The following is a 23,727-nucleotide window of genomic DNA, read 5'->3' on the forward strand; positions in this document are numbered from 1 at the left end:
CAGTCACAGATCTGGGTTTAATCCATCAGTTTTTTTTGCTTGCCATGCCACTCCAGTTTGGACCCAGCCATATGTAAATCAGCCTTCACCCTGTTCCCCATGGGAACAGTCCAGCCCGAACTGCCAGGTCAGGTCCTCCCTGAACCCGAAGCAAGCATCCTGGGACCGGTTTCAGGGTAACACCCTTTATCAGCCAGGCTATCTTGAATCTGGTGTCATAGCAAGCACGGGACCCACGTCTTGGCATACCCTTCCCACTTGAGGCAACAAATGCAAAAACAACATATGATGAACGGAATGCAGAGCAAATCAAACATTCACCCCCAGTAACAGATCTGGGTTTAATCCATCAGCACTGAGGGAAGCTGGCCACCAGGAGTCGTCCCAGGTGGAGGAGATGGGACCCACAATGAGGATTACAGTCTTGTCCAAGTTGAGCTTGAGGCAGCTGTTTTTCATCCAGTCGACAACTGCTCTCATTCTGTTGTGGAAGCTGTTCTTGGTTGTTGATAGTTTGTCGGTAAGGGAGAGAATAAGTTGTGTATAGTCAGCGTAGGAAACTATGTTGAGGCAGTACTGTCTGACAGTTTTGGCGAGCAGCGCCATGTAGAAATCGAAGAGGGTTTGGGCTTGGGGCGGAGCCTTGGGGTACTCCACAACAGGTTTCTATAGGTTCCGAGATGAACAGCGGGACTCTGACTCTCTGTGTCTTTCCGGTGAGGAAGGAGTGGATCCATTCCAGGGCCTTGCCGTGGATGCTGGTGCTGTGAAGTCTGGTGCATAGGGTGGTATGGGGATACAGTGTCTAAGGAAGTGGAGATGTTGGAGAGGATGAGGGCAGCTGTGTCTGCATGGTCCAGTATGGTATGGATGTCATCCATGGTTGCAAGGAGAGCGATTTCGGTGCTGCGGTTGCTCCTGAAGCCGGATTGGGAGGGGTCCAGGATGTGGTTTGCTTCAAAGAATTTGGTGAGCTGCATGTTGATGCCCTTTTCAGTTACTTTGGCTGGGAAGAGAAGAGAGATGGGTCTGTAGTTGTTTTTGTCTCTGGGATCAGCGGTGGGTTTCTTTAGTAGCAGGTCTCTGTGTGCTTCCAGTCATTTGTGAAGGTGGTGGTTTCGATAGAGCGGTTGATTGTTCGGCCCGGCTCGGGGGCGATGGTGGCACTGGCTCGGTTGAATATGATGAGCGGGTACGGGTCCCAGGGTGCCCCTGAGTGGATTGAGTTCATGAGCTTTCGAGTATCTTCTATGGAGATGGGGGTCCACAGGCTCAGTCGGCTGGGCGGTGGGGTCCGTAGTGGTGGTGGTCCACATGGAGGTGGGATTTGGCTCTCGAACCCTTTGTATATGTCCTGGATTTTGCGGTGGAAAAAGGTTGCAAGGGTGGTGTCTGTGCCGGAGTTTGTGAATTCCTTGACTATGCTGAAAAGCTCTTTGCTGTTGTATGCATTGGTGCTGATGCGCTCCTGGATGATGGCCTTTCTGGTGGCTCTGATGCAATGGTGGTGCGCGGTGACTGTCTTTGTATGCTGTACGATCTGCCATGTTTTTGCTATTCCTCCATGGTGAACCAGCTGGGTTTCTTGTGGTGTTGGTTTCCAGCAGGTTTTCTTAGAGGTGCTATGGTGTTTGTGCAGACGGTGATCCAGTGGTGGAGTTTGCGAGCTGAGAAGTTTGTGTCCGTGGTCTCGGTGGAGGGGAAAGGCTGACTGCGTCAGTGAGCTGGGCTTCAGTGACCTTGCTCCAGTTCCTGTAGGGAGAAAAGGGGGGGTAAGGGTGGGTCAGGGTTTGGGGGCATGGTGGCGTATGGTGATCTTGGTGAATGTGAAATGGACTGGTTGGTCCAGAAGTGTTCGGAGGTGTGAGAGAAGGAGATGTTGTCGCCTGCTGAGAAGACAGGGTGAGGTTGTGTCTTGCTGTATGTGTGGGGAGGTTGAATAGAGTCTGAGCAAGGCAAGGTTGTCTAGGAGGGATGTGGTGTTTAGGTCGTTGCAGTTTTCGAGGTGAAAGTTGAGGTCGCTGAGGAGGATGTATTCGGTGGAGGCCAGGGTGTGTGGGTGGGCGATCTGGTTGGCAATGGATTCCCTGAGCTTGAAGCAGGGTCTGGGAGGTCTGTAGATGAGGTGCAGCGGAGAGAGGTGTTTGGGTCGGTCTGGATTTGGAAGTGCAGGTGTTGTCAGGGCCTTGGTGATGGTCGTAAGGTGAAGTGTGTTCCTGTAGATTATGGCAATGCCTCCTCCTGGTTGGTTGACGTGGTTTTGGTGGACAATTTTGTACCGGTCTGGGATGGTGGTGGCGATGTCCGTGGCTGGGGTGGGTTTTTCCGGGTCACCTTGAGGAAGGTGCCCTCTGGGGAAATTGAGTCGAGGAGGTCCCAAACTTCTACCACGTGCTTGACGAGGGAGTGGGTGTTGAGAAGTATGCATCTGAGGTGTCTGGCTGGGCTTTGGCGGGGTGCTGTGGTGTGCAAGGGCAGGTGAAGGCGCAGTTGCGGCAGGAAAAAGGGCCTAGCATCCTGTTACAATAAATGGACGGGCCCAATCCCGCCATTAACTCACACTTACTTTGGGAGCATTGTATTACATTATTGAAAGGTGGTCCGGCTGTTTGAAAAAGCCAGTCCATCTTTCACTGCTGGTGAAAATAAAATCCTGATTTTGAAATGGTGGCAGAGATCCACATGTATGTGGGTGTAGTGAGTGACTGCAGGTGGAAGTCTAAGGGGTCCATGCAAATGAGGAAACACTCCCTTCAAATCACTCTGGGTCTCATGTGGTGCCAGTGTGATCTTTATCATAGAAAGGGCAGCTCAATCAGCTGCGGTCCCTTCTGTAATACCAAAGTACTGCAGTGAGTAGAAAGCAGGTACACATGTACATTGCCCCCTTGGAGCACTTAGCGTAGTACAGCCCCAGGTAGACGTCAATCTGCAGACCTGTCTCTTACGTCTAAATGAGCAATGTCAAAGAAAGTGTTATACTGCCCACACATTGTCCAAGAAAAATTGTCTTTGCTACTCCGTCCTCTATGGATTACCTTTATGCTTGCTATATTCATCTGACTTAGTGGCATCAGCAACCTTATCAGTGTGGACATACCAGTCAAGACAATGCTCAGGTTCTGAGTGCAAAATCATGCATCCAGCCTTATCCTGAACTTTAAATCTTCAAGCGATATGGGAGAACATGTATTGCTGTTTGATTTGCTCTTTTTGGTCTTCTGTTATTCCCTCAACCTCTAGTGCTGTAACAGATGGCCATATACATATTCCTAGTCTGTCTAGTCAAAAGTAAATGTTTTTGGGAGTCGATCAACTCCAGGTTCAGTGGAACTCCGTTCCACTGTCTGCTCTGATTCACTGTCCAAAATTCCAGAAGGGTCAGAATGCTGGTCTGACTTGACAGGTATATGGACTGCACTTCCACTAGCTTACTCTGTAGACTGAGACTAATCACGGAACCACTTCCCTCCGAGACAGAGTTGCTTGATTCCACACTGTAACCCAGCCCTGTCCCTCCCCCCCGAAGTACTCGAATGGCTGACAGGCAGTGCAAGCGCTTTAAGTGATAAATAAAATATTAATTTCATAAGTAAACACACTTATTATTGAGTTTACTTCCAAAATTTCTGCAAGAAGGAGCATTACCAATCTTCTTTGCCCCTGAACTCTGCTCAAGATAAAGTCGACGTAAAAAAAAAAAAGAAAAAAAAGCTTCATCAATTATTACCTTTCAATGCGGTAAATAAATATTGTAGAAAAGTGCCTCTTTTTGCACAGTTACCCCCCATTTGACCCCCCCAGTGTTTCCCCCGAATGGAAAAACCTTTAGCACCATCTGTAAGTACCTAGTAAACGGTACCTACGGCCTGGGGTACTAAAGTGGGTCCCTAAGGGCTGCATCATGAATTGTCACCCTAAGGGACCCTTCACTAAGCAGATGACAGGCTGCCATTGCAGGACGCGAGTCTTGGTGCAGACCAAAGTGAAAACGTGACATAGCACACTGCATACAATATATGAAAGTCACCTCTCTAACAGGCCTTACAGCCCTAAGGCAGGGTGCGTTATATGTGAGGGCATATCTGCACGAGCAGCTATGCCCCTGCTATGTCTTTGTTGATTCTCAAACATAGAAAGTGACCAGGGTAGCCATTTTAAATACATGAGCTGGACACTGGTCAAAACGAGTTCCCAGCTTCATGATGGCTTCACTGAAGATAGGGATGTTTGATATCAAACATCTCTTATTGGTGAACCCACACTGATGCCAGTGTTGGATTTACCAATACATACACCCAGAGGGCGCATAAGAGGTTCCCCCTGAAACCGTACAAGTCTCTGGTGTGCTCGCTGACCAGTTTCTGCCAGCCTGCCACCCGAGACATCATTCTGGACCCATAGGATGAGAGCCTTCTGCTCTCATGAGGTCCAAAACAAAAGCCTGTCCGGGAAGACCAAAGTGAAAACATGACATGGCATACAGCCTGTGTGCCATATCCCCTAGCATTGCATGCAATATATGTAAGTCACCCCTCTAACAAGCCTTACTGCCCTAAGGCAGGGTGCATTATAATATATGTGAGGGCATATCTGCTTGAGCAGATATCCCCATGCTACGTCGGTGTGGACTCTCAGACATAGTATGTGACCAGGGAAGCCAATTTAAATATATGAAATGGACACTCGTCAGTATGAGTTCCCCAGCTACATGATATCTTCAATGAAGATATCAAACATTGTGTATTGGTGAACCCACACTGATGCCAGTGTTGGATTTACAAATACACGCACCCAGACGCGCCTTAGAGGTTCCCCCTAAAACCCTACGAGCCTCTGATATGCTCGCTGACCAGTTTCTGGTAGCCTGCCACGCAAGACACCATTCTGGACCCCTAGGGTGAGCGCCTTCTGCTCTCAGGAGGTCCAGAACAAAAGCTTGTCCAGGAAGAGGACAAGCATGACGTGCTGATTATCCTTCCCAAGGCGGCAAGCCTCAAAGGGCTGCCTCCCTCGAAATTCAAATGTAGCAGCCCTCATAGAAGAGGAAGCACCCTCCGCCCCCCCCAATCCCAACTCCCTCCCAAACACAGACACACACACACCTGTTTCTGAAGCCTCTGGAACAACCAAAAGCCGACACCTGAAATCACCACTGCACCCGCCATCCCTGACCCAAGGTGAAGTGGACCACCAGTGCCAACAAGGTTCTCCAGCTCCCCAGAGTCAAGTCCATCGTTTTTTCACTCCTCCTGGACTCCCCAAAGTCGTCGGTAGCCTCTGCATGCAGGCCACTTCTCCCGCAGCTTCTCTGGTGTGAGAAACCTGACGCCTAAATCGATCACTCCACCCTTCGTCTCCGGCCTGAGTTGAAGTGCACCCCTGGGGTCAACAAAGTCCCCCAGCACTCCTGAGCTCGAGTCCACTGTAGTTTCACTCCTCCTGGACTCCCTGAGGAGACCTGCAGCCTCAGACCATAGGACCCCTCAACCGTGAGTGCTCCCGGACACAGAAACCCGACACCAAAGAACACCTCTGCTCCCGTCACCTCTGACCCGCGAAGAAGAGGACCAAAGGTGCACCTACGTCTCTGAACACTCCACGTTTGTAATCTACTTGTTGGTTCACCTCGACTGGCCTCCTGCCAGTCTGCAGCCTTTTTCCACAGCAACCAATCTCCATTAAAATACATTAAGCTCCCAGTACCATACTACCCCTCAGCAACTGGCCACCCAGAGCAGCCCGGAGTGACCTGCTGGTGTGGTCCTGACCCTGGCCCAGTTCTCACCTTAAGTCTTGGAGATTGGTCCTGTAATTCATCAAACAGTACCTGATTGCAGAACTTGTTTTTCCTCCCGTGAGATAACATTGCAGAACTCAGAAATTGCACTGTGGGGGCGTGGCCGGGCCACGAAGAAAGATGGGCGCCTAATTCTATTTCCCTCTTCTCCTACATATTTCGCCTCTTCCCCCCCCCCTCTCCAACCTCTACCTTTTCTCTCATTTTCTCTTCCATAGAGTGCATTTCCGACCCCCGCCAGCTGCACCCCCTCCTCCCGTAACCCATTGTATCATAACAAACACAACTCTTATTTGAACAAAAGAGTTAGGTGACACTTTCTCCCCCCCCCCCCCCCCCCTGCTAGGGTTGACACTGAAACAAGCGTGACCCGGTACACCTGTTCAAAGATGTCGAGAAGAACTCTCCAAGGGATACGGCCACTACGTATCCTCTCATGGAATGTACATGGCATGACGAGCTATGTTAAACGGAAAAAAATATTATCTTACCTTCAATCCAAAAAAGCAGACATTGCCTTAATACAGGAGACCCACCTTGATACTTTAGAATCCGACAAGCTTAAACGGGACTGGGTAGGGAGGGTCGTTCATAGCTGCTGCCAGGCGAACCAAGAACCTAGGAGCAGTACACCTTGCAAGTGCGGGGTGGCGATATTAATACGAAAATCTCTCCCGATTACAATCATTAAAACATGGAGCGATACAGAAGGAAGATACACATTAGTTAAACTAAAAATAGGGAACACTTTCTTATGCGTGGGCTCCGTCTATGCACCAACCGGTTCAAAACGCACATTCTTCCTACAACTAAATCGCATCTTGACAGAAATCGTTACAGCCCGGTATATAATCGGGGGAGACTGGAACCTAACCCAAGATGCAATATTGGACAGGACAGGTCCCATTGATATAGGCAACAACCATGATAGAGCTCTTCTGACAGACATAACGACGGACGTCGGCTTAGTGGACTGTTGGAGAATACAAAGCCCGAAAGACAAGGAATACACTTTTTTATCGGCCGTCCACGGCACCCAATCACGCCTGGACTATTTTCTGGTGTCACACACTGTAATCCACGTAGTGCTGGATTCCAGTATTTTAGACAGTGGCCTTTCAGACCACTCCCCAGTACTAACTCTGATTCAGATAGGCTTGTCCCCTCTGGGCCGAAAACCGTGGCGCCTGGCTGTGCGCAGATACCGCTCCCCCCAAAGTAAGGAACAATTAAGAGCACACATATCTACATATATGACAGAGAACAAAGATACAGTGACCTCCAAAAGGATCTTATGGGCAGCTGCAAAGGCGACACTGAGAGGCAATATGATGCGAGACGCAGCATTGGCCAACAAGGACAGAATTGCCCGTCAAACCATCCTGGAGACCACAATCCAGAATCTCACTAAACAGTACACTACCCAACCGTCCCCTAGACTACGCCGCTCCTTAGAACAAGCCAGAATAGCACAGAATTAACTCTTCACGTCCCAGGCAGAATTTGCACTACAAAAACTATGAGACCGTCATTACGAACAAGGAGAGAAAGCAGGAAGCCTCCTAGCGGCCCAGCTCCGACAAAGAGAGGCAGCTTCTGCCATTTCGGCCATAACATCCCCATCGGGGGCAGTGCTAACTCGCCCACAAGATATCGTGAACGAATTTGCTAAATACTACCAGCACCTTTACATGCCGGAAACGTTGTCCGAGCAGACACAGATAGAGACATTTCTTAGGACGGCCAATCTACCCCGCTTGTCGGAAGCAGGCAGAACCCTCTTAGACGGTGATATAAGCAGAGAGGAGATAACACAATTTGTAACAAACCTCCCCTATCATAAATCTCCAGGAGAGGACGGATTCCCTGCGGAATTCTATAAGTGGGCCGGAGAAGAGGCAATCAACGCAGTCCATGGAGCACTAACCGAAGCATGCCAGGAAGGCTCACTAGGAGCCTTATCCAACAGGGCCACAATTGTCGTTCTACCTAAACCAGGGAAAGACCCCCTTCTCTGTGGCAGCTATTGCCCCATCTCCCTCTTGAAAGGGAGACGTCAAACTCCTAGCTAGCATTCTAGCAGCACGCCTGCGTAAAGTGATACCATCTTTGATCCATAACACCCAAGTGGGGTTTGTACCCGGCCGCTCCTCCAGAAACCACATGCGCACTCTCTACCATACACTACTGGAAGCTCTAAATATGCCCAACGAAGCCCTTGCATTATCCCTAGACGCAGAGAAAGCATTCGACCGCATCGAATGGCCCTATTTATTCGCCACCATGAAACACTTTGGCCTAGGAGAACAATTCATCTCTAAAGTCCGCTTATTATATGACCACCCTTCAGCACAGGTTAATTGTGGAGGTTTCTTATCAGACCTCTTCCCCATTGGAAGAGGCGCTCGTCAGGGCTGCCCCCTGTCACCACTCCTATTCCTACTAGCCATGGAACCCTTGGCAGCTACTATACGGAACTCCCAACAGATAAAAGGTATCCAAATAACCGGGGGCTTATCTAAAATCTATCTCTACGCAGACAACATCCTACTAACCCTGACTGACCTAGAAACATCCTTACCCACACTGCTTTCCACCATAGAGGAATTTGCGCCTATATCTGGATACCGGGTAAACTGGGACAAAAGTGAAGCACTGCCTCTATCCCGTATGACAACGAGAGCAGCAGTGCATGGTCTGCCATTCCAATGGACGCCGACTCGCCTTAAATACCTAGGAACGTATATCAACCGAGGCCTGGAACATATAGTTAGAGATAACCTAGATCCCCTTATATCAAAAATTAAACTGGATTTTGCTAAATGGTCACTACTGGGTCTGTCGATGTGTGGAAGGACTCAAGCAGTTAGAATGACTACATTACCACGCTTTACATACGTCTTGGGCATGCTTCTCCTACAGGTACCCCTCCTGATACTTCGTACGATTGACGCATCTATGAGGGCCTTTGCGTGGGGCTCCCTCCGCCCGAGACTGAAGCCGGCAACTATCCTAGCCCGACGCCCCTATGGAGGTTTAGGCCTACCCTCAATAGAACAATACTCACTAGCTTTACAACTTTCACAGTTAGCATATACTCTCCCAGATACGCCGGATCCACCTCAATGGGTGGTCACAGAGAGACTCCTAAGAGGGCAGCACACAATGGGAGGGGTATACACCGACCATCCCTCCCCGCCTAACCCCATCCTCAAAGCAACCGACACAGCATGGCGCAGAGCCCATTGCCTGCTGGACATACATCCCTCTCTACACGCCCAGGCCCCTATAGCGGGGAATAAAAACATAAAAATAGGAGGGAGACCCTCTCGTGGCCCCAATGGACTGAGGCAGGAATCCATAACATATCCCATATAATAGACGGAAATAACTTACGAACTTTCGCCTCTCTCCAGGAAGAGTTCGGCATCCATAGTAATCAAGAATGGAGATACCTGCAGCTCAAACATTGTATGCTCAGCTCACTAGGGGCTCCCCCATGGACGTGTAAAACCTCACCCATTGTTACTTACCTTCAGAAATGGGGCCGACACAAAGGCGTTATGGCGGGCCTTTACGCCGAACTAACAAATCATCTCTACTCGCAACCCCTCCTTGAACGTTTACGGTTAAAATGGCAGGATAGACTTGGGTTAACCTAAACAGAAGAAGAATGGTCAGACATACTAGAAGCCCTTGATAGGGGAGTACGCGAAGCCCGACTAAAATTCTGCCTATTTAAAGTTCTACAAGATTGGTACTGGACCCCCGTCAAACGTTTTAGGGCTGGATTGCTAACACATGCAAAGTGCTGGAGATGTATAGAATCCCATTGCGACTTACTCCACATCATATGTCACTGTCCGACGATTCAGCCCTTATGGGATGCAGTACGTCATACCCTGCTGGATATTATCCAGATCCCAAACCCGACTCCTCCATCACTTATTCTCCTACATGACATACGCCTATTCCCCTTCCTAACACGTGCCCAAAAAAGGTTACTACACACTGCATTTGCCACGGCCAAAATATGTGTACTCCGGCACTGGAGGGCTAGCACTGCCCCCACGCCGACAGAATGGATGACTGCCATGTATCAAACAGCCACCCATGAACGAGTAGTCTATAACTTACAGGACCAAACAGAACAATTTGAGGAAGTCTGGCATCCATTTTTGACAAAGTCATAAAACAGCTGGCCAAGGGCCAATGCCCAAAGGTTTGAGAGAAATAATGATCCCCCTTATAACCCATATCGTTTACTTCCTCACACCTCCCTCCTCTATTCTTCCCTTCTCCTATATGACTGTTCACCCCACTCTCTCCTCACTTTTTTCACTTCCCAGTTTTCCCACTTAGATAACTACATTAGACTCAGGATTGAACAAGCAAACATCTTCTCCCGGTCCCCCCATATAACCTATTCCAGGATACCAAAATACGCAAGAAGAACGTACAACTTAAAATAAGACTTTGTAATAATGAACAATCCGCTACGGACGGCCTCACCACCCCCTCTCCTATGCAGTCTCTTCTCAGCACCAATCCCCAATAGAGGCAGGAACCCTTACCCTCATGTCATCCTATATAAAAAAAAAAAAAGGGGGGCTCAAACCTTAAAACCGATCGTCCTTGAGGGAGAGCCACGACGGACGGAGCATAACGGCTGACACAGGGACAATAAACCCCCCTCCCCTATACATCCAATAGTCCTCACACTCAGCAACCCCTCTCCCTCCCCTAACCCTCCTAATCCCCCCCTTTCTCCCCCTTTTCTCTTTATCTTCCACCACTCTTAACCCATAAGACACCCCTATTCATCGCTCCTTTGCTGCAAGACTACCATCCCGAATGTGCTTATGATGTCACACTTACTGGGCTAGGAAATGTCGTTAGATTGCATTCGTGTATGTACCCATTACGGAAATATTTAATGTGAAAAAGGAAAAAATTTGAAAATATTCACTATATATATTTGTACTGTTTTTACCTTTAATAAAATAAATAATTTTTTTTTTTTTTAAAAGAAAGAAATTGCACTGTGTCCTCTTTTTAAAGTGAAACGAATTCCTGTTTAAAAACGTACTTACCTGAACGATTTTTCTCTGATGCCTAAGCATATATAATGTTACTTATTATTTTTGTGAATTGGTGTGGATCTCCTTCTTGGGTCGTGTCTCATTTATTTACTACTGTGTGTATTTGTAGATGTCTTGCACTCTTGTGTTTTAAGCCTAAGGCTGCTCGAATACACTGCCCCTAAATATAGAACACTTTGGGGTTGTATAGCAGGCCCTGTCCACTCTCTGGGGAACCCTTTGACCCTTTACACTATATTCACATACCACATAAAGTGCCAGCTTTCTAAAAAGATAATAAAAATGGTGATCATACAAACCATCGGGATTTGCAAGATAAATTACATTTTCTGTGGTATATTGAGCTAATTCAGGCCCACGTTAAACATACTTTTTGATACAAAGCACAGAACATTCCTGATTCATCAGAGTACTTGTTATCTGGATTCACATATGATTGAGTGGATTTGCACAGGCTGATTTTGTAGATTGATTTGAGTCCGATGAGGATGTGCTCCGTGGAGGTTACAACCTCTAGGTGTAGGTTACAACTTTTATAGAACTGGAGGCTTCAGTTCAATAACATATTAGTTATAAACAAGAGAAAGTGTGTTAGTTATTGCTCCATATACCATCTTAACAGCAGCTACCCTTGTTAAGTGTTGAATTTGTGAAGTTAATCTTTAATTTATAGCTGTTGGGATTTGATGTATTAGGTTTTCTTTTTCTGCATTTTAAATGGCTACGTTTTTTTTTTTCCTTCATTCTCAAGAGATGATCTACGTTTCGGGGGGCTTCGATGGGAGTAGACGTCATACCAGCATGGAGCGTTATGATCCCAACATTGACCAGTGGAGCATGCTGGGGGATATGCAGACTGCACGGGAAGGAGCTGGACTTGTGGTCGCCAATGGTGTCATTTACTGCCTGGGTAGGAGCATTTTAATAAGTAGCAAGAGGCTGTCTGTTCTTGTTTTTCTGCAATACATATCTCTCAACAAGGCTACTTCACAGGAGAGCCTGGAATAGAATTCCTGCTTTCTCCTGACTCAGTTTGTTAATCATTGCAATTTTACTCCTCATAGCAGATTGAGCAATTAATGTAGTTTATTTGTGCTGAGGCTTCTATAAGATGGGAAGCACTAGTTATGTAATATTAGAATCTCCCTTTTCCCTGATTTGGTCTGACTATGCAAGCAGTACCCTAATTCTCCAGGAGACCCTCTTCTATCTCACTCCTTTATAAAGCATGATCTGTAAAATTGGATCCAAAGTGTAGTCTGTTTATTTATTTTTTTAAATTGGTTGTTTCACACCCTATATGAATCGCCAACAGTATTTCTGTGAGGAGCGATCTAATATTGTCGCATATTATCACAGTTATCTTTGAGGTGACATTACTGTTTGGCTAGCCCATTGTTGAAGACACAGCCATGATTTCATGTTTTAAACCATAATTTATGGCATTAAAAGTATCTTTGTTGAAGTATCCTAATTTGGGTGAAGGCAGATGGGCAATAATCTTAGGGTCCTTTTGGAACTACACCTTGAGTGAGCTCCAGCAAGATGATTTTGACTATCTGCACTATTGCTTGTGTCCTCTGTTTCTCTGTGATTCCTGGTATTTACTGGACTTCATGTTACAAGCTGGAGCTTATCTCAGATGCGAGAAGTTAATGTCACTGGCATACCAGCAATTGTATGCTTCTAAAGTAATAGAGTTGAAAAAACCCTGTGCTCTATTTGACCATGATCATGATCATCAACCCTGATTGGTCAGCTGTTGTTCTTTTTTCTATTCTTCTAATCAGCAGCTGTCCTTAAATTAAAGGTATTCCTTTTTTAGGTCTCACCTGCATGGGTGCGCTTGCGGAATCTTTTGTAAAGAAAAAAAAATCTTAAAAGGGGCTTAGAACCTACCTCTTACTTACCTGTACTTACCATGCGTTCATTCCCGCGTCAATCTTGTTTGCTTGCTTCTCATTGGCCAACAAATGTGCATTCAGTTCCTGCTCTGCTTTTGTCGTCAATGCCATCCAGTAGACTCTGGACCAAGTACAACTTCCGGTCACTAATTATTTGCTGATGGTCAGTGTCCTTTTCACTGGCTACTTCACTATGCAGGCATGTTTTTTCTTTACAATCAAGCACCCCATCTGCACTTTCTTTTTAAAAACTTAGTAACATTGTCGTCTAGTGAAACCTCGGAATACAGTTCCCCTGAAGTCAGAATTTATTTCTTCGTTTATGTAAATATGCACTTGCCGCAAAGATATTAGGTTGGTGTGTACGAAATCTGACACCAGCACGTACAGTCAAACACCCTTACTGACTTCACTGAAATCCTACAAGATAAAGACTACTTGTGAGCCACCTTGCGTTTTTCCACAAGTAAATACACATAAATAAGCTTGAAAGTTAAGACATGCATGGCTCTGTGGGTTGTTGTATTTTCACCCATCAAGACATCTAAAAATAAACCTGCTTTTGAACAAAACATTTAATTGTCTCTGTTTCAAGCACACAGTGCATGGAACTCTGGGACCTGTGATTTCCTTATTTCAATTGTGCGCTTCTCAAGGGTTGCAGGGTTCATACTACAGTTCACAGGAACACCTGCTGTAGTTTCGGCAGACGGAGCCTCTGCCGCTTGTTCACTGGGAGTGATTTCTCCTATTTGAATAAATAGTAAAAGGAAAATGGTGACAACTTTGCCAACAAAATAAAGGGAGTAGAAGGTGATGCTGCTGGACTTGGGACATCGCATTACCTGTGAATTTATTTCAATGTGTTTTTTTATTTTCTTGTGGTGAGTTAAGAGCTGCTGCCGGTTGACCCTCTGTTTTTGTAGGTGATGCCGGAAAAGATGTTCTAGGTATGAAATTGTATTTTTCCTTCCTGGATGGTGCCTCAAAACCTGCCCCCACACTTAGGCACGTTTCTTTAAAATAAAACAGTTTCCCTATCTCTCCGTCATTCCCTGCTCAGAGTTTGGCTGCAGTAGCGGGCTAGAGTGGGGAGTTGGAGCATATTGCCTCATTGGCAGCTAAGCTTCTTTGCATTCCTTGAGAGGGAAAAAAAGTAACCAAACGCCATGCCTTTAAAATAAAATGGGATACACTTGACTTCTAGCAGCGGCTTTAATGCATGATCCCTGCCTACTGGGAGGTGAATGATGACTTGAGTGGCAGTACCTCTTGAATTTGAACATTATTGTGTATTTTAAGTGCATATGTCTGGCGTTGCTGTGCATGCAGCAACTTTGAGAACTGATCACTTGATGGCAACGTGGAAGCAGCTTGACAGCAACTCTCCTGTATCTTTGTAACAAATAACCATAGTGTATTTTTTCTTAACTTTGCCTCAATAGTGTGCCTCTCTTTGTGTATGTTTTGTGTCAGCATGTTTCTTATTTTGTTTTTTCTGTTTTTACAAAATGCCACGCACATTTTACCATTGACTATAATAAATAACAAGCTTTGGCAAAGCCAAAAGGTTTCGCCTCTAGGAAATCTGTTGGTTTGGGCAATGTTTTTTTTAGGCGCGTCTGCTTGATGGCTGCCTATAAAAAAGCACTCTTTGTTTAAACTTCTCTGTCTGGTACACAGGTCCCTATATGGAAGCAGACCTCTCTACCTGCAGAGCATATAGGAGCTGTATACCCCCACTCTTCGTCTCAGATCTAGTGGAAACCTTTGCTATATCCTCGGCGCAGCCATACTGCCAGGTATGGGGTCGCTCCAGTCGGGTCTTTGGAAACTGGGAATCGGCAACAGGAGTGTCAATGATCTGCATTGGTGATGCAGGGATAACAGCAGTCTGGGGTTTTCCATTTGTCCTAGCTTAACCAGTCTCTACGTTGACATCAGTATCTGGCAAGTAATGAGCCACATATCTGAAATATGAAGATTCTCATGTTTTGGATTTCCCAGGACGTTGGACAGTCACCATGTGTCTTTTGCTGGTGACAACATAGAATGACTCAGCATCAAATGGAGCATTAGGCCTAGGTTTTCTCCGCTGACGGACAGGCACTCGATCTCCTCTTGTGAAGACAAGGTTTTTTGTATATCTTCTCTTGTCTGCATAGACCTTCATTTTCTCTTTTTGAACCAAGTCTTTTATACGACTTACCTCCTCAGTTCTTGATCTTGTGTTGGTCCATTAAAATAACATAGTCATCATTGCTCTCCCAAGCAGCATTGTTGCAGGCCTTTCACCTGCGGTTGAGTGAGGAGCTGAACGGTAAGCTCTTGGGGTAGAATTTAAGACAGTCTTGAGGTTGAGCTTTTCCCGTGCAGCAAGCTGACAGCTTTCTCTAATGTACTCCTGAAACTTTAAAAAATGGCATTGGCATGTGGCCAAAGAAGTGGGCTCTTATGATGCTTCACATTAAGCAGATTGAGAAAGGCTCTATATTCTCGACGAATAAAAGGGGGTTATTGTCAGATAATATCGCAGGATGTTGCAAAGATGCTGTCTAATCTCTCAATGACTTTCCTGATTGATAGATGAGAGATGTTCTATTAATGGAAAACTGGAGTATTCATCATCAATAACAATCAGGTGATGTCCATTTTTAAGTGGACTGAAAAAGTCAACAGCAGTTCTTTCCCAGGCATGCTTTGGCAACTATTGACATGCTTGAGGATGTTGAGTGTTTTATGATGATAGGCAGTTGCATAAGCCTTTGACTGTCTTTCAACTCTGTCTTCAAGATGAGGAAACCAAACTATCTCAGAGAGCTTGTTTTGTCGCAACGATTCCACAATGTCTTTCATTGGCCACTTCAATTATCTGTTGTCGCAGACTCTCCAAAATGACAGTTCTCAAACTCCTCTTGTGTCAGACAGTTCATCTTTGACATTTTCAAACGTCTGGTATTCACTGTCACTGGTAATGGGTCAAGTATGTTGGTTGGATGGATGTGTAATAATGTCTTTCAGTTTTAACATGTCACTATCTTGGCTCATGGCAGTGACAATTTGTTCTAACGAAATGGCAGCTGGCGTTTTTGATTTAACAATTAAATTATGTAGGCTTCAGCTTTCTTAGAAGAGGTACTTGACGCTGGATAGGCACTTTAGAGAGATAGCCTGCAGGGTTTTGATCTTTCCCTGGACGATGCATAATTGTGCAATTGTATTCTTGTAATCTTATACTCCAACGTTCAATGAGATGAGGCATCTTGGCCTTTGAAATGATAAACATGGTCAGCAATGCTTCCATATAGGAGCACGTGGAAATGTTCACAAGCCAACACCGCTGCTAAACTCTTTTTCAGGTTGTGAATAAGCAAGTTCAGACTTGGACAAACTTTTGCTTGAGTATGTCACAATATGTCTTCGAGCATGTGAGTGTCTGCAGTGCTGTGCAAGGACTGAGTCTAACCTGAATGGTCTGGTGTCCACAACAACTTCTGTATGGAGCTTTGGATCAAAATATACCATTTCAGTAGCATTTTCTGTAGGTTGTTTGATTCTCTTAAAGCTTTACTTGCATTCATGTGACTGGTAAATGAAGCATTCTTTTTCTTCAACTCTCTTAATAGAGTACTCACAGTGGCAAAGTCTTGTTTGTATCTGGAACAGTAACTGGCCATGCCAAGGAATGAGTGTAACATGGAAACATATTGTAGGGGACTAGCAGTTGATAACACTTACTTACTGTAGCTGTATCTGGTGTCATGCCCCCATCGGTAAAGATATGGCCAAAAATGTTAGTTTTGTCTAATTCAAATTTCTCATCGTTCAACCTGCATCAACAAGTAGACGATGGAGCTTTATTGTGCTCCTTCTGTGAAACTCCGAAAACCAATATGTCATCACTGTAGTTGAAGGCATTCATGACAGACTGTATGATACATTGAATGACATCTTGAAAAATGTGTGCAACTGATGATAAACCGAAACGTAGTCTTTTATCGAAATAGACCAATATGAGTAGAAAAAGGTTGTAATATACCTGAAATTCTCCATGTCAGCAGTGTGCAGACTTGGATGTCATTCTCTTTCAGTTGCCTTGTTAGCTTGATGCAGATGCGTTCAGTGTCCTTTTCGGGTACTGTAGGAAGCTTTTTCTTTTTATGATATATCAAAATGAGATATATTGTGTAAAGAGTCCAGGGGTTCCCTTACTAGTGGACAGGGGCTTGCTCTGGTAATCCCAGGGTGTTCTTTTTTAGGGGTAGTGTGGTCAAGCAGCCTTAGACTTATCAGAGAGGAGTGCTGGACACCTGCAAATACCCCCACAGTCAATTAATGAGATGCATGACTCGAAGGAGATCCACACTAATTTACAAAAATGACAAGTATCTTTATATATGTTTAGGCACCAGAATCAGCATGATCAGGTAAATACCTTTTGCAAGAAAAATACTTTCAGGTTACAAAAGTTGACAATTTTTCAGAAGAGGCAATGTTATCTTGTGGAGAGAAAAACAAGTACTGCATTCAGGTAGAGTACAGAGACTTACGGGACCAATCGCCTGGACTTAAGGTAAATATTGGGCAAGGGTCAGGACCACACCAGCAGGTTACACAGGGCGGCACTGGGGAGGCTGGGTGCAGAGGTGTAGTTAGGCATTGGGTGCCCAGTGTTAGTCAGTGGGGATCGGTCCGGTTAAAAAGAGGTTGCAGGTCTGGACAGGGAGTCCAGTTGAGGAGAACCAACAGGTAGGTTCGAATCTTGAGATGCTTTGGGATGGAGGGACACCTTTGGTCCTCTTCTCCACAGGCCAGGGCTGACGGTTGCAGAGGTCTCCTGAGGTATTGGGTTTTCTCTATCGGAAGCACTCGCGATTGAGAGGGCCTGCAGGCAAAAGCTGCAGACGGCATCAGTGAGTCCACAGTGGGCAAGTCCAAGGTGGGCTTTGTCTCTGGAGGGCTGGGGGGCCATGTTAGCACTGTTGGCCCACTTCAGCTCGTGCAAGGCGCACAGGTACAATGGTGCTTTCTGGTGTCTGGTTTTTGTGGTCCAGAGTCCTCTCCGATCTCTTGGGGCACCTGCAAGAAGAAGGGAAGCAGCTCTGCTGCTCCACAGGAGTTCCTATGTCTTTGTTGAAGTCAGGCAGGCCTCCCAGGCTTTTGGAGGCACAGCAGATTGCAGGATGAGTCGACTTTGGCCCAAATTGGTGGGAACAGCAGACACATCGACAGGGCTGAGGGCAACTCAGGTGCTTCTTCCTCAGGCTTTGTTTTTGCGGCTCTTGAGTGTCCTCCGTCGCAGGTCAAGGTCAGCAGGAATCTGATTTCTTTGTGACATGGGCTCTCCATAATACTGAATTTAGGGGGTTTCGAGGAGTCTAGAGTAGTATCCAATGGGCTACTGATCCCTGGGGTCACTACACCCCCTATATGACCACTTCCTGTGGTAAGTGGGCATAACCCTGCCCCAGAGTTCCTAAATCTGCCAACACCAAGAAGGCAGATTTTTAATTGTTGTGCCCACATCAGGGAGCTCACCTTATGGGTGGGACTGACCTGTTCCTGTGCCAAATGGGGCCCTGGGGCAGAAGGGTCGGCATTTCTTCTTTGAGTGAAGCCGGGTCTGCATACCTGGTGCGGTAGGCTTCTTTGAAGTGCTTGAAGTCCCTGGAATGCAGATATGCAGGTTATCATGTTGGGTGGGGTATGTAAACACGTCACCCAGAGCATGCTTTGTCTCTGACTGCCAGAGAAAAAAAAGGCTCTCACCCTAGGGGGGGCAGAATCTTGTCTGGTGGTGGCAGGCTGGCTAAAACTAGTCTGTCCCCACACAGGTACTTGGTAGGTTTTCAGGGAGCACCTCTAAGGTGTCCTTTCGGTACAAGTATTAATAAATCCGTTTCTGGCATCATTGAGGGTTTATTAATATGAGATGTTATATACTACATATACCTTTGTTCAGTGAAGCCATCATGAAGCTGGGGAAGTCATAGTGACCAGTGTCCAGCAAATGTACTTAAAATGGAGTCACTGTTAACTCACTGTGTCCTAGAATCGACATAGACATAGCTGCGGCATATCTGCTCTTGCAAATAAGTCGTCACATGCAGTATACGGCCTTAGAGCTGTAAGGCCTGCTGTAGCAGTGACTTACATACATTGCAGACTGGGTTCCATGATGTGTTTTCACTTTTAGCTGTACCAAGACACGCAGCTTGCAATGGCAAACTGCATGTGCCAGGTGAGAGGTACCATTTACTAGAGACTTACAGGGGGCCAGAGGTATGGCCAGCTGGGGAACAATTGCAGTTTTTTGGGAAAGAGATCTAGCAGTGGGGACCTGGTCAGCAGGACCCCAGTGCACCTTTGTAGGAAAGGCCCCTCTTTCTGGCATGGTTACCCCCACTTTTTGCCTGATGTCAGTGTGCTTAGACTGTGTTCACTAGGATCCTGCTAATCAGGACCCCAGTGATTGTGCTCTCTCTCCTCTAAATTTGGTTGTCTAATACTTCTTACACTCCATAATTGGCTTACTGGTGTACCCCTGTAAGTCCCTAGTAGATGGTACTTAGGTACCCAGGGCATTGGTACACCAAGGGTCCCCCCCCATGGACTACTGCATGTATTATGCCACCCTTGGGAGCCCATGCAAATTGTGTCTGTAGGTCTACCTTTTGCAGTCTTTGTGAAAATGTGCATGCACCCTTTCACTACAGTTCACTACACCAGGTCACTGTACGTCACCCCTGTGGTAGGCTCTTTCAGCCCAAAGGGCATGGTGTAGGCCCCTGTGTTTGTGGGCAACCCTGCATGAGCAGAGGTGCCCCTACGAACTCCAGTTCCTATTCCCAGGGAAGCCATTTTGTCTATGTGCTGGCCACTTGTCTATGTACTGGCCACATGTTGTCCAGCTACATAATGGTAACTCCGAACCTGGGCATGTTTGGTATCAAGCATATCAGAAGCATACCCCCATACTGATACCAGTATTGGTGGCATGATTACATGCACTCTGGGGTTCCTTTGAGGATCCCTCAGTTCTGCTTTTACCAGTTTTCCAGGGTCTGCGGGCAGCCTGCAGTGCTGCATCCCCCCAGATACAATTCTCTCCCCCTCCTGCTTGACCAGTTAAAGCAGGGACATCAGAACAAAGGATTTACTGGTGCAACCTCCTCTCCTTTAGAAATAGGGGTTACTGGGCTGGGGAGAGGTAGCCTCCCCACGCCACCAGACTGCTTTGAAGGGCACATTTGGTGCCCTCCTTGCATAATACGGTTTGCACCAGTCCAGGGACCACTGGACCCTGCTCTGGCGCGAGACACACAAAGGAAAACAGTGTTCAGTCCCCTGTCCAGCTCCACCTCTAGGGTGGTGCCCAGGGCTCCTCCAGGTGGCCACTTGGTTCTTCCATCTTGGAGCCAAGATGGGCAGAGGCTTCTGGGAGCATCTGATTGGGTAGGCCAGGTAGCTGACTTCAGATGCCCCTCCTGTTAGGTGATCACTCCAGTGAGTGACCAAACCCCCTTTTTGGGGTATTTAGGGACTCCTGATGGTGGATCCCCAGCTTTGTCATGCAAGATTCCACCAGGACCTCTCTCCAAAGACATCTTCTGCTCCTGGCCTCTGAAACCACTGCTGGGCAGCACAGGAACTGAACAAGACTGCAACACCTGAGAAGACTTCTCCTTTTAACATTGTTTCTGCCTCTCCTTTCAGCATTCTGCAACATTTCCACAGCTGTGTGTCCTCTGCGATCAGCAAGACTTGAGTTGCTCCGAGAAGCAAGAAGGAATCTCCCTTTGAGTGAAGGAGTCACTCAACTGCATCCGCAGGCACCTAAGGCAACAATGTCTGGCTGGTGGGATCATCTGTGCGCAAGATCTGTGATGATTCTCCAACACAGGTGGTGTTTCTGAGGGATCACCTGGGTCCTATCTAACTTTTGTCAAACGTGGGAGACGGTAAGCCCTTTGCCTCTGCCACTGGGACAGTATCACTGTGCACCGCGACTGTTGCATCAACCAAGGCTTGTTGGCTCCTGCTTCGCGATATTCAGGTTCCAAGTAGCCCTGGCCCCCAGCACTCTACCTCTGCAAGGACAGTCTCCTCTCTGCTGCTCCAGTGACATGAGACTCCTCTTCAGGTGTGCTGACTGGGCCTCACTGTGCCTTATTGTGCCTGCTGCTAGTGAATTGCTTATGGGGGCTCTTACTGCTTCTTCTGGCTCTCCTGCCTTCTGAGGGTCAGCCCGGACTCCCCTCCAAGGTCTGGAAAAACAGCTCTGGAAAAACATCTGACCGCTCCTCTTGCATTTGCTTGAACTTGGTGGTCCTCCTGACCACTGACCCATCAGCAATCTGGCTCCTAGGGGACTTCAGGGACTCATCTGTAGCTCCTGGACCCCGCAGCTGGACTTCCTCCTTCACCGTCCATCTGGATCTTCAGCTACAGAAGGGTGACCATTGGCTCCTGCCCCACCTGGACAATCCTGCGTGGACTGGACTCTGTCCCCTTCTTTTGCAGGTCCTCTTCACCCATAATCCGCCCTTGGATTTCACTGGACCGGTCCTGCTCCTGCATTCTCCAACTGCAGCGTCCCCAAGTTAGCCTTTTGAAAAACTGTGCAACTTACCTCTCTGCACCCGGCTATCCAAACCGGATACTTTCCTTTTGGAGTTCCACTCTTCCCCATTGCTTATCTAACTACTCCATACACTCTGGTGGGGGACACGTGTTTGCATTCCATTATTTTAGTGTATGGTTTGGCCCCCCTATAGGGCCCTTGTTAATTTATGCTTTTCCTGATTACTTACCTGTGTATATCTGGTGTATTCATTCATACCTCCTAAGGGAGGTATACCAATGCTAGTCTAGTTTGGTGTGCCTATAATCTTTATATATTTTTTTTTTTTTTTTTTTTTTTTATCACTGTGTAGTTCCTTGCATTTGTGATAAGTTCCTGTGTGACTACTGTGGTATTGCAAGTGCCTCACGTACGTTCTAGATAAGTCTTGGCTGCTCACCACAGCTACCCCAGAGAGCCCTGGCTGTCTAGACACTGAAACACTAACTAATAGAAGTTTGCTTGGACCCAGTGTAAGGTTTAACACCATAAAAGTCCACCACATACTGAGCCAGCTTTCTACAACTTTCAGTCAGAATTGCATCAATTACTAGGCAAAAAGTGGGGATGATAATGTCAAAAAAGGCCACTTTCCTACAGATACTACCACTATGAGAGAAACCCGTGGGTGTCGGACCATTTAGAATACTGAATGATACCATGTTTTAGTAATGATTCGTGTTCCTTTTCGACAGCTTTTTTTTTAAAAAACTATTTTTATTATTTATATTTATTATTTATATTTTATTATTACTGTTTGCAAAAAAGTACAAACTTGTATTGCTTATTGGTAGGTAATACATTATGTCAACAATTACTCAATTGAGCTCGAACAACGTGCGTATAGTACAATCCTATGGCAACACAGTGAACACTTTTTGCTATTCAACCAGTCACAATATCCCTCCTGTCCCGATCCCACCCTCGAGCTTCCTAGAAGATGGAGTAAAAATATCTTTCACATTGTTATCGCAGTTAAGTCATAGGAGGTACACAGTACATTAGGAAAGATATGCAGGTCGGTAACAGAGTGACCCCTCTCAGCTCAAACTTCATCCTTTTCTTGTTATGACTGGGTCCCCTCCTCCCACATCCCCCGTTCTCAAGCACGGATCGAGTCTTCTCTACCCAGGCCCTTAAAACATCTTGTGCTTTAGTATCAGTCCTGGTTCGTCTTAAGTGCACTTCCTCAGCCCCTGCCCGTTCCGCAATATCCCCGACCCATGCCTTCCCAGTGGGAGCCCAGCCAATTCATTTCTGTGCGGCATTGTGCTACTATCAGGCCAAATAAGGCGTAGTGCCTATTGAGTTTTTTTTTTTTGGGTTGATAGGGAGGAGGCTTAAAATGCATTTCTCGATTTTCTGCGGAATTTCTCAAAACCTCCCCAGAGATCCTTACAACAATGCCTGCTCCCAGTTGTGTTCCCATCAAACCAGTGCACTGCATGTTGAAAGTGTGCGGCTATGTAGTACAGTTCAAAATCTAGAACTTCTAACCCTCCCTTGCCCCACTCTCGTTGAAGGATTGACAGGCTCCAATTCTGCCATATGAGATCCACAGCCAGTTTTATCCAGCTCCCTTAAAACCACCTTGCATTATATATAAACATCGAGGCAGCACCAACATTTTAAAGAGAGCAATCCTACCCATTAAGAAAATGGGGAGTGTATTCCAAAACTTTATAGATTGTTTTAGACCCCATAGGATCCGTCCCATATTGAAATCGTAAAACTCCTCTTTCTGGGGGGCGATGTGGATATTCACGTACTGAACTCCATCCAACTTACAAGGCAGGATGGACAGGGGTAACTGTTCAGGTGGGCAGCCAACCAGGTTCCCCAGTGGGAACAGCACCTATTTGGGTATGTTCACCCGGAGGCCCGAGAACTCCCAGAATTCTTCCATTACATTCAGGAGGATTGGAACCAATTTATCAGGGCACCTTAAAGATATATCAGAGCATCGCCTGCATTTAAAGAAACTATATGTTCCGTTGGATGCACTGTTATACCCCAGCCTCCAAGCGTCTGCCGGAGTCTACATGCTAGCGGTTCCATAGCTATGGCAAAAACTAGAGGAGACAGAGGGCATCATCCCTGTCTAGTGCCACATTGTAATACACATTCGTCGGAGATATATCTTCCCACCCAGACTTGAGCCCGTGGTTGTGTGTAAAGCAAATTGATCCAAGTTACATAGAGGAGGCCACTCCCACCCTCTCTAGCAATCTCCAGACGTATTCCCACTTACGTGAGTCAAAAGCTTGTTCCAGATCCAGGAAGGTCAGCGGATAACAG

General features: G+C 46.6%; 1 protein-coding gene across 2 annotated transcripts in view; it reads left to right on the forward strand.

The window, feature by feature from the left end:
- Window positions 1-23,727, forward strand: part of KLHL12 (kelch like family member 12) — a 267,421-nt gene that overhangs the window by 164,718 nt on the left and 78,976 nt on the right. For both annotated transcript variants that reach the window (XM_069239022.1, XM_069239021.1), the window contains exon 9: window positions 11,654-11,812. In XM_069239022.1, coding sequence (XP_069095123.1) covers window positions 11,654-11,812 — 159 coding nt within the window. The remainder of the gene's footprint in view (window positions 1-11,653; window positions 11,813-23,727) is intronic.

This window comes from Pleurodeles waltl, chromosome 6 (assembly GCF_031143425.1).
Source record: "Pleurodeles waltl isolate 20211129_DDA chromosome 6, aPleWal1.hap1.20221129, whole genome shotgun sequence".
In the NCBI taxonomy this organism is placed as follows: Eukaryota; Metazoa; Chordata; class Amphibia; order Caudata; family Salamandridae; genus Pleurodeles; species Pleurodeles waltl.